This window comes from Hyperoodon ampullatus, assembly GCF_949752795.1.
Source record: "Hyperoodon ampullatus genome assembly, chromosome: 3".
Taxonomy (NCBI): domain Eukaryota; kingdom Metazoa; phylum Chordata; class Mammalia; order Artiodactyla; family Ziphiidae; genus Hyperoodon; species Hyperoodon ampullatus.
Genome location: NC_136916.1, coordinates 143,257,456 through 143,269,680, shown reverse-complemented (window position 1 = coordinate 143,269,680; position 12,225 = coordinate 143,257,456). Strand labels below are relative to the sequence as shown.

The window sequence follows — 12,225 nt, the reverse complement described above, 5'->3', positions numbered from 1 at the left end:
TCCTGCCCCGGCCATGGCATTTGGGGCAGTGAAGTGGGCACATCCACCCTCTAGCAGTTTCCTTCTTCCTGAGCAGAGCCCCTCGCCCCTTGCACCTTCCTGGCCTGAGGCTTGTGGGTCAGCGAGTTGGAGACAGAGCTAGCTCTGAGGCAAGAACAGACTCGACGGAGCCCTTCAGGAGTGAGGGAGAGCCCCAGGGCTTCTGGGTCACAGGCCTCCAACTTGTAGAAAAAGAGGACGCGTGGGGGAGGTGAAGGAGGGACGCAAACACTCCCGCTGCCAGAGGCCTGGCAGATGGCTTCAGGACCTGGCCTGGAATAGATCCTTCAGCTAAAAGGACCCAGATGGTCTATGCAGGAAGTCTGGGAGGCTGTGATCCAGGTTTTGGGGAAATGTCCTGGGAGCAGCTGACTGAGAAGAAAGCAAGAACCCAGCATGTGCCTTGCATGGCTTTGCCACTGCATGTCCACCACCTCTCCAGGTGCCCAGGTGAGCTTGCCTGAACCTTTAGGAGTTCTTGGTGGAAACTTCTGGTACACCAGCCACCCCAGAAAAATGCACAACACCGAGCATTTCCTGTGCAGAATCCCTGTCAGGTCTAGATTTCAGCCCTTCCCACCCTTCTGAGACACACACACACACACACACACACACACACACTCACTCACTCACACTCACACTCTGAGCTCCCTCTGACGCCTCCAGCCGGCCAGAGGTGTCCTGAGCTGCACCAGCCCTTCATGTCCAGCAGAGGGCACTCCTGGGCTCCCGCTGGAGGGTCTCTCCCAGGACTTCCCTCTGAAGATCCCATCGGCGCATGTGGGAGTCTCTGGTGGACTTTTTCTCAGGAACAGCCTCCACTGGAAGGAGAGAACTCTGGGGGCTGGCATGGACTGTGGACATGGGGGCTGGGACTGTTCCTGCCACCTGCGCTTCAGCTGTGCGTCTCTGTGTGTCTGCACGCGGTGGTGGCCCGGGTCTATGGGTTCCTTTGTGACCACCTGCGCGATCCATCCATTGTCTGTGTCGTGTATGTCTGTGCAATGTAATTACATGTGCATCAGAGCCGCCTCCATCCACCGCCTGAATGTCGCTGGATTTGGGGGGAGTATAACGTGCTTGGACCTGAGTGTCTCTGGAAGGAGGGAGTGAGCCCACATTTGAGACCCTTCCCAGAGAGCCAGCCACCCCGCCAGATGGGGAAACTGGCCTGTGCCCGGTACCAGGAAGAAACCGGATGGCGAATCAAATGAACACCAGGCCTGAGGCCTCATGGAAACAGATTTCCTGCTGCTTCTCCTTTCCGAGCCCTTTGTTGAGTTTTCATGAGGATCCATGGGATTCCGAGGGAGGGTGGGATATCCCATTGGTCTTTGATATGAGAAGAGAGGAGAATGGGTCACATGCAGGGTTCAAAACCTTTCCAGAAACCTCAGGCCTCTCCCAGGAAGGCGGCTGTCCGCTGAGCCTTCTCTCTGGGGTAGGCCTGGGTCCAGTGGCTCTCCTGCTGTCCCATGTGTGGTCTGGTGTCGGTGCCCTATAGGATAGATCCGTGCTGTGTGTGGTCTGGTGTCGGTGCCCTATAGGATAGATCCGTGCGCTGTGGCTTCACGTGAAACCCATCAGTAGTGCATGCCGGCTTCCTGCATGGGAGTGGACCAGACACCTGAATCCCTGTGTAGACTGCTGCACAGCACACGGTGGCCACCCTGCCAGCCCTGCCTGGTCCTCCCCTTCCCGGGTGTATGCACGCACACATGTATGCACACGCAGGGACTGGAGTACCATTCCACGCATTCAGCTTTTCTTCAAGCACACCCATTGCCTCTATCACCTCTTACCTTTCCACATTAGAGCATGTTCTAATAAAAACAAAAAGAAAGGGAAAAAAATCCATTATACGGGTAAGTGTGTAAGAGTGCATGAGGCCAAGCAGAAGAAACAAGGTTTCACAAATGGCAAAATTCCTGGAGTGGAAGTCAGGACATTGGGTTCTAGTCCTTAATTGTAGAGACTTCGTGCATGATTTTAGGCAACCCCCCTAATCCTCCTGGGTCTCCCTGCCCTCATAAAGCTCCGTCTGTGGGATGACAGAAAGTCCAGAACATTCCTGTGTGTGAACAATGTACCTAGATAAAGGGAGGGTTGGGAGAGACGGGTTTCCCCACTTTTGTCTCATTCTCAACTCTTAGGAACCTGGTTCTGTGGTCAGGTGCCAGCTGGTGTGAGGCTGGAGATGAGAAAGAGATGGCAATGGGGCCAGGGTGTTTCCTTTGGGGATGAGAGGAAGGCAGGGTTGGACCTCTGCTCCTGCCAAGGCCAGGGCCCTGAAGGTGGTCCCGGAGTCCCAGGCTGGGGCCGGGCAGCGGGCTGAGCTCTCCCCCTTCCTCTCACGCCCCACCCTCCACCTTAGGTGTCCCCCCTTCATCCTGGGTGCGGCTCTGGGGAGGGCTTGAGGGTCCTGCTAAGAGTCCTCATCTTCTAGGCTGAGTGCCCCAGAATCCTCAGTGTAGCATTTGCGATGAGATGCTGGTTGCTGAGATGCTGATGTTGATTTCCTGGAGAAGCAATGGTATTGCAGAGGATCCGAGTCACCCCAGGCTTAGGGGCCCCCAGCCAACGGCTGCAGAACCTCTTCTGCGCACTGTGCCTGTTTCCTGGCCGCGGGTGGGAAGCAGGCCCTGCTCTAGGAACTCTCTCAATGGGGCTGCTGTGACGAGGAGAGGGATACCCCTGAGAGGGGTTGGTGCTGCGAGGGGCTGTGACAAGAAAGAGTCTGCCTCTGGGGTTCCCTGTTTGGGGCAGTCGTGCCCCGTCTGCCTCCAAGCCTCAAGGCTACATTCCTCTGTGGTGCAGGGATTCTGGGGTGAGGCCGCTCCGGAGAGCATTTGCCTGGGTGCCTGTCATTATCAGGCCTTCATCAGGTTGTCAGGGAAAACTCTCTTACCCAAGAGCAGCTCACAGACGTCACTCTTCCCGTGACCTTCCAAGACCGCCTGCAGCTGGCTTCCCGGAGAGAGGACTGGGCATCTCCTTAGGAATGCACAGGAGTCCAGACTCCAGGTCCCTTGCCTCTCCCTTCCAGCGTCTTAGAGGTTGACGTGGCTTCGGGGAAATAACCCGCACTTGAGAATGTGAGGGATGGTGCCCCAGGGCTGAGCAGGCACTGGGTTGCAGCAGGTCACCTTCTAGCCAGTGGCTGGCTGGCTCCAGCTGCTGTCACTCCCTTGGCAACTCCCCACAGCAGCAGCCTCCCCAGCAGGCAGCCTAGGGCTCTAATCAGCAGCCAGAGGCCTGACTCTGACGCTCTTGGAGGGAAGGGATGTGGGTGTGGAGGCAGCAGCTGTGTTTCTTCTTGCCTGAGCAAGCTTTCCCCATCCTCCCCGGCTGAACTGAGCTGCTGATTCAGGCGTTTCACAGTGAAGGCAAATGGTGTGTTTGTCCATAATGAGCAGACCCCGCCTGGAAAGAACGTCAGTCTTCCCGTGAACCTGGGCGTGTCTGTCTCCCCAGGATGCCTGGATCAGCGTGGCAGGGCTGTGTCTGCCTACAGTCTGGCACCGCGCCCTGGCGCTCCAGTCTCCGTGGAGGAGCTGGCTCTAGGATCTCTGTGGACATCTGTCCGCTGCTCGGTGCGCCCAACTCTCTGTGCTATGGTCGGACGTGATCTTCCTGGCCCCGCTGCTCAAAGGCAACTCCTAAGTTCATCTTCCAATCTGTGTTTTAGAGCATCCCCGATATTGATGAACCCAGGATGGGACTCAGTTAACATTGTAGGCATCTCCGAAATGAGGCCTGAAGCTGCCAGCTTGACTGCTGGGTGTCAGATCTGGATGGGGGGAGTCAGCATCTTCTCTTCTGAGTCTTTCTGAGTGGCTGGCTCAGAGTCCCTAAGGCATCAAGCAGCTGCCAGCTCCTCCAGGGCAGGGACCCGAAGAGCCCACACTGGTGGTGGGAATGGCAAAGACAGCTCCTGAGGAAGAGTCGTTCTCTCCCCCGGGGATGGCCGTGGACCAGGTCTCCCCTCCCTGTCCAAGGGGACCCTGCACACTCCCCTCTCCTCTCCCCGTCACTTTATGTGGTGGCCTTCTGCTCTGTGTCCCCTCCTGTTGTCTACCCTGGTTCCCAGTGGTCATCTCAGACAGGCAGCTGGCCCCTGGGACACAGTGCTGATCCCCTCTGCTGCCCCTCCCACTCCTCATGAGAGCCCCTCACCATCCCTGCCACCAACCCGGTGGACCCCCCACTGCTCCAGCCTCAGCTCCTCCCATGGTCTTTCCTCCGTTCAGCAACAGCCTCTCTGTTCTCCTTTTAGGCATTTGTCTCTTCACCCTAAGTTCCCATCTCTTCATCTCTTTGGCTGCTCTCAACTCAACCAACCATCTCTTTTTCTTCTCTTGCAAACAACTGTCTTCTGAACCACCTCCCCAACCTGTCTGCTGACAGCCTTCTCACCCAGAAGATGAGAGCCCAGACCTCAGACACTGGGGGAGGGAAAAAGTGCTCGGCTGCGGAAGTGGCCAGCTTCCCCCACCCCACCGTCTCACAGGGCTATTTGGTTGCCTAAGGTATTCAACAATAGATCTTGTCTGGCCTCAAGCCCCTCTTCTGGCCCTTTCCAAGGTGGCCGTGACACGGATCACACTGCCTCAGCCAATCAGCCACGTGTCTTACATAAGCCAGACTCATTCCCCTTTAGACCATGAGCCCCATTGGATAGGCTCTTTTCTCTGGAGCAATAGTACCACCGTCTTCTCTTGCAGCAGGATTTAGTAGGAAGAGCACAGGGTTTGGGACCAGAGAGATCTGCATCCTCAGACTTCCACTCACTAGCTGTGTGACTGTGGGCTAGTTACTCATTTTCCCTGACCCTCAGTTTCCCTCAGCTGTAAAATAGGGGTAGTGATACTTGCCTCGTAGAAAGGGTGTGAGGATAGAAAAAGAGAATAGAGGTAGAGCACCTAGTAGGTGATTGTGTTCATTTTTCCCTTCATTTTTTTCCTCACTGCAGTCCTTCATCTCTTAAGAGAAACATCCTCCATATGAATTCTAACATCCATTGCCAACACCCTCCCAAACCAATCTTCCTGGAGTGCCCTTCCCTGGAGGCCCCCTACATACACACTCTAGGCTCAGTCCTTGCTGTGAGGTAGGCGGGTAAGACCATTGCACGGATAAAGTCCAACAGTCTCTGGGGTGCATCCTCTCGCCCTCCTTCTCACTTATCAGCATTTCCTTTAGAGAGAAGCTCACTTGTGTTTCCTTGTTTGCTGATGTGTCTCGGTTCACTGAGCATCTTCTAAAACCTCCCAAAGACCCTGTGGTCGCACCCCTGGTTATTTTTCTCCCTGGAGCTGGAGTTAGTTGTCTGTGTGCTGTCCCCCTGCGCCACCTGCTGGCTTAGCCTGGAAGTACACCTTCAACACCTTTAGTCCAGGTAAGAAATGTACCCATCCTGACCCTCCTCCCTTCATCTTCTTGAACCTCCTTTGGGGAAGAGATATCTGCCTGCTTCCCCCCATCCAAGTTAGTTTCCTAACAAGGCAGGACCCTAAAAAGTCAAGCTTACAAGACTCTGCAAAGACTCTGATGTGCCTCTCCCTGTTTGACTACAATCCTGTGAGATCCTAAAAGGCTCTCCTATCTGTGTCCTTTCCTCCCGTGACGTTCTCCCCGGCATCCAATGCTGCCTGTCCCCTACCCTCCTCTGACATCGTGATCCCAGCAGCCAGCGCACACACCTACCTCAGATGTGTCCCACCCACCCACCTGTCACCCAGACCCTCAAATCAGAGAACAGAAGCTCCATGCTTATTCCAGGCCCCATCACTGGGCCATTCTCCCTCCGTCTGTTACACCCACTTATGGTCTAAACTCTCCAGCAGCCCCAACCTGACGCCCAGAGTTTCTTCCAAGTAGCTGGATACCTCTTTTTTTCAGAGTGTCCCCCAGCTCCTCTGAGTGATTGCTCTAGGCTGGGTTACCCCTCAGCAGAGTAGGTGTAATCTCTGCATCTTCCTGATGACCCAAGGGCTAAAGCAGCTGGCCTTCTGCCTTACATCACGGAGGATAGAAGCGAGTCTTGGATCATCTTAGCTATCCGGGGCCTTTTGGCAGAACCTACCTGTCCCTACAGCCAACGAGTAGCCAGCATCCCCTCCTGGTGCTCTGCTGTCCACAGATCCCTCTACCTGTCGGGCAAGGCAGAATCTCCATCAGAGCATGGTATGGTTCCAGGGGCAGCAGGAGAACTGCCCCTCAACCCCCAGCTCTCTTAGAAGATGGTGCAAAGCATATTTACCCCTGGGGCCTATAAAAGGAGGGCCCTTTTGCCCAAACCATGCCCCCACCTTTCTCCTGTGTGTCCCTTCCCCTAACCCAGGAGGGAGAGAAGCCCTGCCAGCCCTGGGCCTGGGAGGAGCAGCTGCCACCAGACCCCTCCACCTCCCACCCTCATTCTCGACTCCTTCTCCTCAGGCCTTGGCCTTCAGGGGACAGGGGAGAGGGTGTGTTTTAAGTTGTCTCCACATGAACAGTCAAGAGAACGGAAGAAATCTTTGCATACGTTGGAAAACCCCCATTTCCCAAAGCCCACCCATGTCCTGGCCATTTAACTTTTGATCACACTGGCCATGGCCTCTGACTGGCCCTGCCAGGGAACATGGGTCAGGCATCCATTAGGAAGAAACAGAAGAAAGGTGAGATTAAATTGGGAGGCAGTCCTGGAAAAACCATCTCTATTTTCAGAGGACAGTTCCCGAAAGGAAGGAGCATGGAAATGAAAAGTATAGGAAGAAAATATGGACACACAGGGCTCTAGTAAAACCAGTCCCAGGAGGGGAGAGGCTGGCTGAGAGGGGTGAACATGGTTGTGAGGGTCTGCTGGGCTTTCCTCCCAGCATCTGCCACGCATCTTCCCTGAGCCCCCCAGAGCAGGTGTGGGGAGGGCCTGGCCCATCACCAGGAGGAACAGCACAGCCAGCTGGAGAGACAGAGGATGAAAGGCTTCACTACCTCCCCAACAGTTATGCCCAAGTCAGAGGGTTGGCCTGACTGGGTCCATAGAAGGACCCCAAACGCAGGCTCCCAGATCCAACCCTGCCACTCCTGCCCTTCCTCCTTGCTGGAGGGGGATCCAGGCAGGGCTTTAGAGCCTTCAGATCGTTGTGGTCAATTCTGGCTCATTGCTGACACTCGAAGATATAAATACTGCCAGATGCATAAAGATGGGCATGGCCCAGCCACAACTCTCAAGGGACAGGAAAAGATGAGAGCCCTACAGATGTGGTAAAAACTCAGGCCTGTCCAGTTCTGGAGTGCATGCTCTTAATTGCCTCTGGTATCTATGAGCTGTGTGACCTTGGGTAAGTCACTTAACCTCTCTGAGCACAGGTTTTCTCATAGATTGAAGGTGTTAGACTAGGGTAGTGTTTTCAAACTTTTCCAGCCATATTATCCTTTCTTTAAATGAGATCTTAGGGAACCCCAACCTGTTTATTGAACAGCCCTAATTTGATGGGATACAGCCATGACCAGCCTTACCTTTCTTCCAACCACTGCCTTCAGACATCTCCGTTGAGCCTCCGCTTCCCATTCCTTAGTGCCAGCTCAGGCAGACCCTGGTCACTTTTAGCTGTTAAAAAGTCTAACCAGTCTGTTTGTTTGAAGCTTCAATCTGATGTCCAGTATGGTGCCCATAGCCTCTCATTCTCCATTTCTCTATTTTGGCTTTGAGCCAAGGTCTGAAGGACCCACAATGGGGAGCACAGGGTCTGCTGTTTCCTGGCTCCTCCCCAGCACTCTCCTGGGTCTCCATCTTCAGTTGGGACAGGGAGTAGAAAAGGGGGCAGTGTCTCTTTACTGCCTGGGTTGGCTCTGGTCCTCTTGGGCTGTCAGTGCCCTTGGTCCTTCAGGTGTCCAGATACCACCTGCTTGGGGGCCTACAAGACCCTTCCGACCTGGTGCTGTAAGGTCTCCAGCAGTCAGGCCTTTGAGACAGGATTCTGGCCAGATGTCTCAAGCAAGGGTGGGCTTCCTTGGTGCTGGGCACATAGGAGACCCCCCCATTCTTGCCCCAGCCGGCATTCTTGCGCTGCACTCGGAGGCTGGCTGCCCCTTGCTGCCGCAATCTGTCCTGCCCTCTCTCCTGCTGCAGTGGCACAAAGGCGGATCAGCAAGGCCTCTGCATAAGGATGTACCCAGCTGGGGAATAAGAGGTCTGCTTCCCCTTCTCATGGGCACCTGACATACCAGCACGTGGCTCCACTGGAGGCCCCTCACTTGGCTTGGGCAGGGGCTGGGAGGATCCTGCCCTCCACGGGGAGGAGCAGGGAGGTAAAAGCCACGGACTTTCCCTGGAGCAGTGACTCCTTAGGTGGTGATTCTCTACCCCTGCAGCACCTTCGAGTGCATGAAAAGCTGATTAAGAAATTCCAGTGTGCTGACCCCACTCCAGGCTAGTTAACTCAGCATCCTGAGGATGGGTCCCGGCATCCTTTGTTAAAGCTCCCGAGGTGATTGTAAAAGGCAGCCAGGGTTAGGAACCACTGCCCTCCTCCAACAAATCCCCACCAAATGACGGGGGCAGGACCTGCACCATGACCCGGGAAGGTCTGGGTCTCCCTTTAGAAGGTGGTGGGGGAGGCTTAGGGCCTGGTGCCCTTAGCTTTGGGGTTTTAGACACAAGTGGAAGGTAACAGAAGGGTTCCCATACAACATCCTACCACAAATGTTCTTCTGTCCTGTCTTAGCAGCAGAACCCTTTCTTCATTTGAAGTCTTGCCAGAGCCCACGGATGACTCAGTAGGAGCTGGAGTATCTGTCTGAAGCAGGGGTGGGCCCTGGAGCCGGGCAGCGAGCAGCAGCGGAAACCCCCCTGGATGAGCCCCTTCAGCTCACTCTAAGAACCTTCTGTTCCTATGTTAGGTTGGAGAGGGGGAGAGTGGGAATGGAGCCAGAGACATGGGCACAGGCTAGGGAAGCAGGCCAGGTGGAAACCCACAGCAGGTTGAGGGAGGGCCAGGGTGGGCCAGGAAGGGCACAGGAGAGAGGAACCAGACTTAGGTGGGGCCTGCTGACCTCCCAGTTCTACCGAGAGTAGCCACCCCTGGCTCTGAACCCCCAGCAAGGTGTGCTCCTCCCATATGCCCCTGAGCAGGGGGAAGAAGAGAGGCAGTGGCCCCAGGACCTGCAGCCGCCACTGCCGCCAGGGCCGCACAAGGAAGGGCAGGAGGAGAAATCCAGCACAGATGAGAGGCCCACCACAGAGCCCCTCTTTAAGGTCCTGGACACGCCTCTGAGCGAGGGTGATGAGCCTACAACGCTGCCGGCCCAGGTGGACCACGGGCACGGCGTGCAGATGGAGGGCTACTTGGGCCGCAAGCACGACCTGGAGGGGCCCAACAAGAAGGCGTCCAACAGGTGTGTGGGGGAGGGCCGCGGGGTAGGAGGGGTGGGCAGCTCCCAGGGACTTCAACAGAGCAACATGGGTATGCTTGTGGGCGAGGGTGCCCTCTGCCTCTAGTCTGAGAGCTCCTGGGCATCCTCTGGGACAGCCCGGGGGCTGCTTGGCATGATGGGAAAAGCCTGTCTTCCGTTGTGGTCCTGAGTTCAAATCCTATGACCTGGTACTAGTTACTCAGCCTCTCACTTGTAAAATGGACATGACGGGGGCAGCCTGCCTCTTCAGTGCAGATGCCATGCCTGGCACAGAGCAGGAACTCAGTGAACACTAGCTGTTATGATCCCAGGGCGGGGTAACAGGTAGGCCTTGGCACTAATAACACATCCTTGACCAAGTCCCACTTTTTACCCAGTCTGGGCCCCAGTTTCCCCAGCTATAAAATAGGAGAGAAGAAAGAGTTGCTATGGTCCCTCCTAGCAACCATATGACCCTGAGAAATTCATTCAGAGGCTGTGTCGTTTCCTGACCCTGAGGCAGTCATGTCCTTGGGTGTGGTCTACCCAGGGATGCCTAGACCCAAAGTCTCTGGAGGCTCCTGCCTTCAGGTAGCAGTCCAGGGTCCCAGAGAAACAGGGCAGCATCAAGAGGCTGAAGCCAGCCACATTCCCAGGGCCAACTGGCAGCATACAGAGAGAGCCTGGCCTGGGGGACACGCCAAAGTTAATTCAAATTCCAGCCAACCTGAAGAGGTTTATTGCTTATATATGGAGAGCCTGCAGGGAAAGGGAAACTAGCATTTATAAAGTACCTACTGTGTGCCAGGCATTATGTTAGGACTGATAATAGCTTCTCAAACCGCTTATGATATTGAGGTTTCCATTTTCCAGATGGGGAAACAGTCTCAGAGAGGTTAAATCATTTGTCCATTTACTCCAAGACCAGCTCCTCCTTTGCAACTGCCTTACTTGGGCTACAAGCTCAGAGAAGGTGGTGAGGGCCAGAGGAAAGATCCCTGAGCTGGTGTCAGAAATCTGGGCTTTGTGGAATGGCTCTGCAGCCAGCTTTGTACAGGTCAGGTTCTCTCTTTGACCTTCCAGTCCTTCCTCCCTACGTGCCCTGCTAGTTCTCCACTTTTCTGCCCTCAAAAGGGAGGGAGGAGGAAAGGAGGAAGAGGAGGAAGAAAAGCTTAATGTTTCTCAGTACTCACTACTGTGAAAGGGCAACATGTTCCCCACTTGTCAGGGAAGGAGCTCAGGTGAGCCCACACATGAGCCCATGAGCCTGCTGTTCTCACCAAACATTTCAGCTTAGATGAGCCTTGATTTACACCAATACGTTTCTTTAAAAAGTGCTAGTACAGTATACTAGGCATAGATCATCAGCAAAACAAAATATCACTACCAGCAAAACAAAACCCTGCTCTATTCACGTTACAGTTCTGTAGTGAGACTCAAATATGCTGGTGGCTATGGAAATGCTTTGAAAAGCTGTTTATCCTATTGGTCTTAGACTCAATAATTCTACTTCTAGAAATATATCTCAAGGTAAGATCAGAGTTACAGGCAAGGATGTTTATCATACTGCTATTTAAATCATGGATAAAATTTCCAGTATTAAAAGGTCCATCAATAAAGGGATTATTTATATATGCGATAGGATACCATATAACTATTCAAAATTATTTTCAAGAAATATTTGAGAATTCAAATATTTGAGGATGGGGAAATACTCATGATATAGTGTTAAACTTAAAAGCAGGACATAAAATTGAATATACAGTATAATCCAATTTTAGCTATATATGTGAATAGAAAAAAGACTAGAAGGAAATACATCAAATGTTAACAATGGTCAACTTTTGGTAGTGGAATTACATGCAGATGATTTTTCTTTGCAATTTTTTAAACAGTAAAATGTATTACTATTGATCAGGGTAAAATTGGTATAATTAAGAAAAATGGTAAAACTATGGGGACTGATTATAGAGATGCTGTATCAGGACTGTAGGTGACCTGCTTTTCTGTACCCTCACAGGTCCTGGAACAACCTGTACTGTGTGCTCAGGAATAGCGAGCTGACTTTCTACAAGGATGCCAAGAACCTGGCCCTGGGGGTGCCCTACCATGGGGAGGAGCCCCTGGCTCTGAGACATGCCATCTGTGAGATTGCTGCCAGCTACAAGAAGAAGAAGCACGTCTTCAAGCTGAGGTGAGGCCCCGCCTGTCCACTGCCCCTTCCCTGGTTTGGCATAAGTGGCTGGACAGGGGCCCACTCTTTGGGACCAGCTTCAGACCTGAGCTGTCCTTCAGGGATTTTTCAAATCAGAGAGGCTGGTGGTCCTGATTTTTGCCTCTCTCAGAAGGTGCTGTGCTGCCTGACAGGGTTCTGGTCATGGGAAAGCTCAGGGGGCTGGGGGATCAGATCCAGAGGTGGCCACGCAGGAAACCCTCTGTCCTCCTAGGCTGAGCAATGGCAGCGAGTGGCTTTTCCATGGCAAGGATGAGGTAAGTGCAGGGCTGCCTAGCCCAGACCCCCACCAACAAAGGGGCAGGTGGAAGGGACGCATGCCACTTGACCTCAAGGCTCACTCAGGAGGAGGGGTTGTCCTAGAGGCACCCCGTCCTTTGCGGGGCCCTGACCCTCCTGCCCTATAGGAGGAGATGCTGTCCTGGCTGCAGGGCATGAGCACCGCCATCAACGAGTCCCAGAGCATCCGTGTCAAGGCACAGAGCCTGCCCCTACCCTCCATCACCGGCCCCGACGCCAGCCTCGGCAAGAAAGACAAGGAGAAGAGATTCAGCTTCTTCCCCAAAAAGAAGTAG

At 54.0% G+C, this 12,225-nt stretch overlaps 1 protein-coding gene across 1 annotated transcript in view; it reads left to right on the top strand.

Annotated features, from left to right (window-relative positions):
- Positions 1-12,225, top strand: part of SPTB (spectrin beta, erythrocytic) — a gene marked incomplete at both ends in the record, with an annotated part of 66,992 nt that extends 54,767 nt beyond the window's left edge. The window contains 4 exons of the mRNA XM_079698831.1: positions 9,158-9,420; positions 11,438-11,611; positions 11,865-11,907; positions 12,058-12,225. Of these exons, the coding sequence (XP_079554957.1) occupies positions 9,158-9,420; positions 11,438-11,611; positions 11,865-11,907; positions 12,058-12,225 (648 nt within the window). The remainder of the gene's footprint in view (positions 1-9,157; positions 9,421-11,437; positions 11,612-11,864; positions 11,908-12,057) is intronic.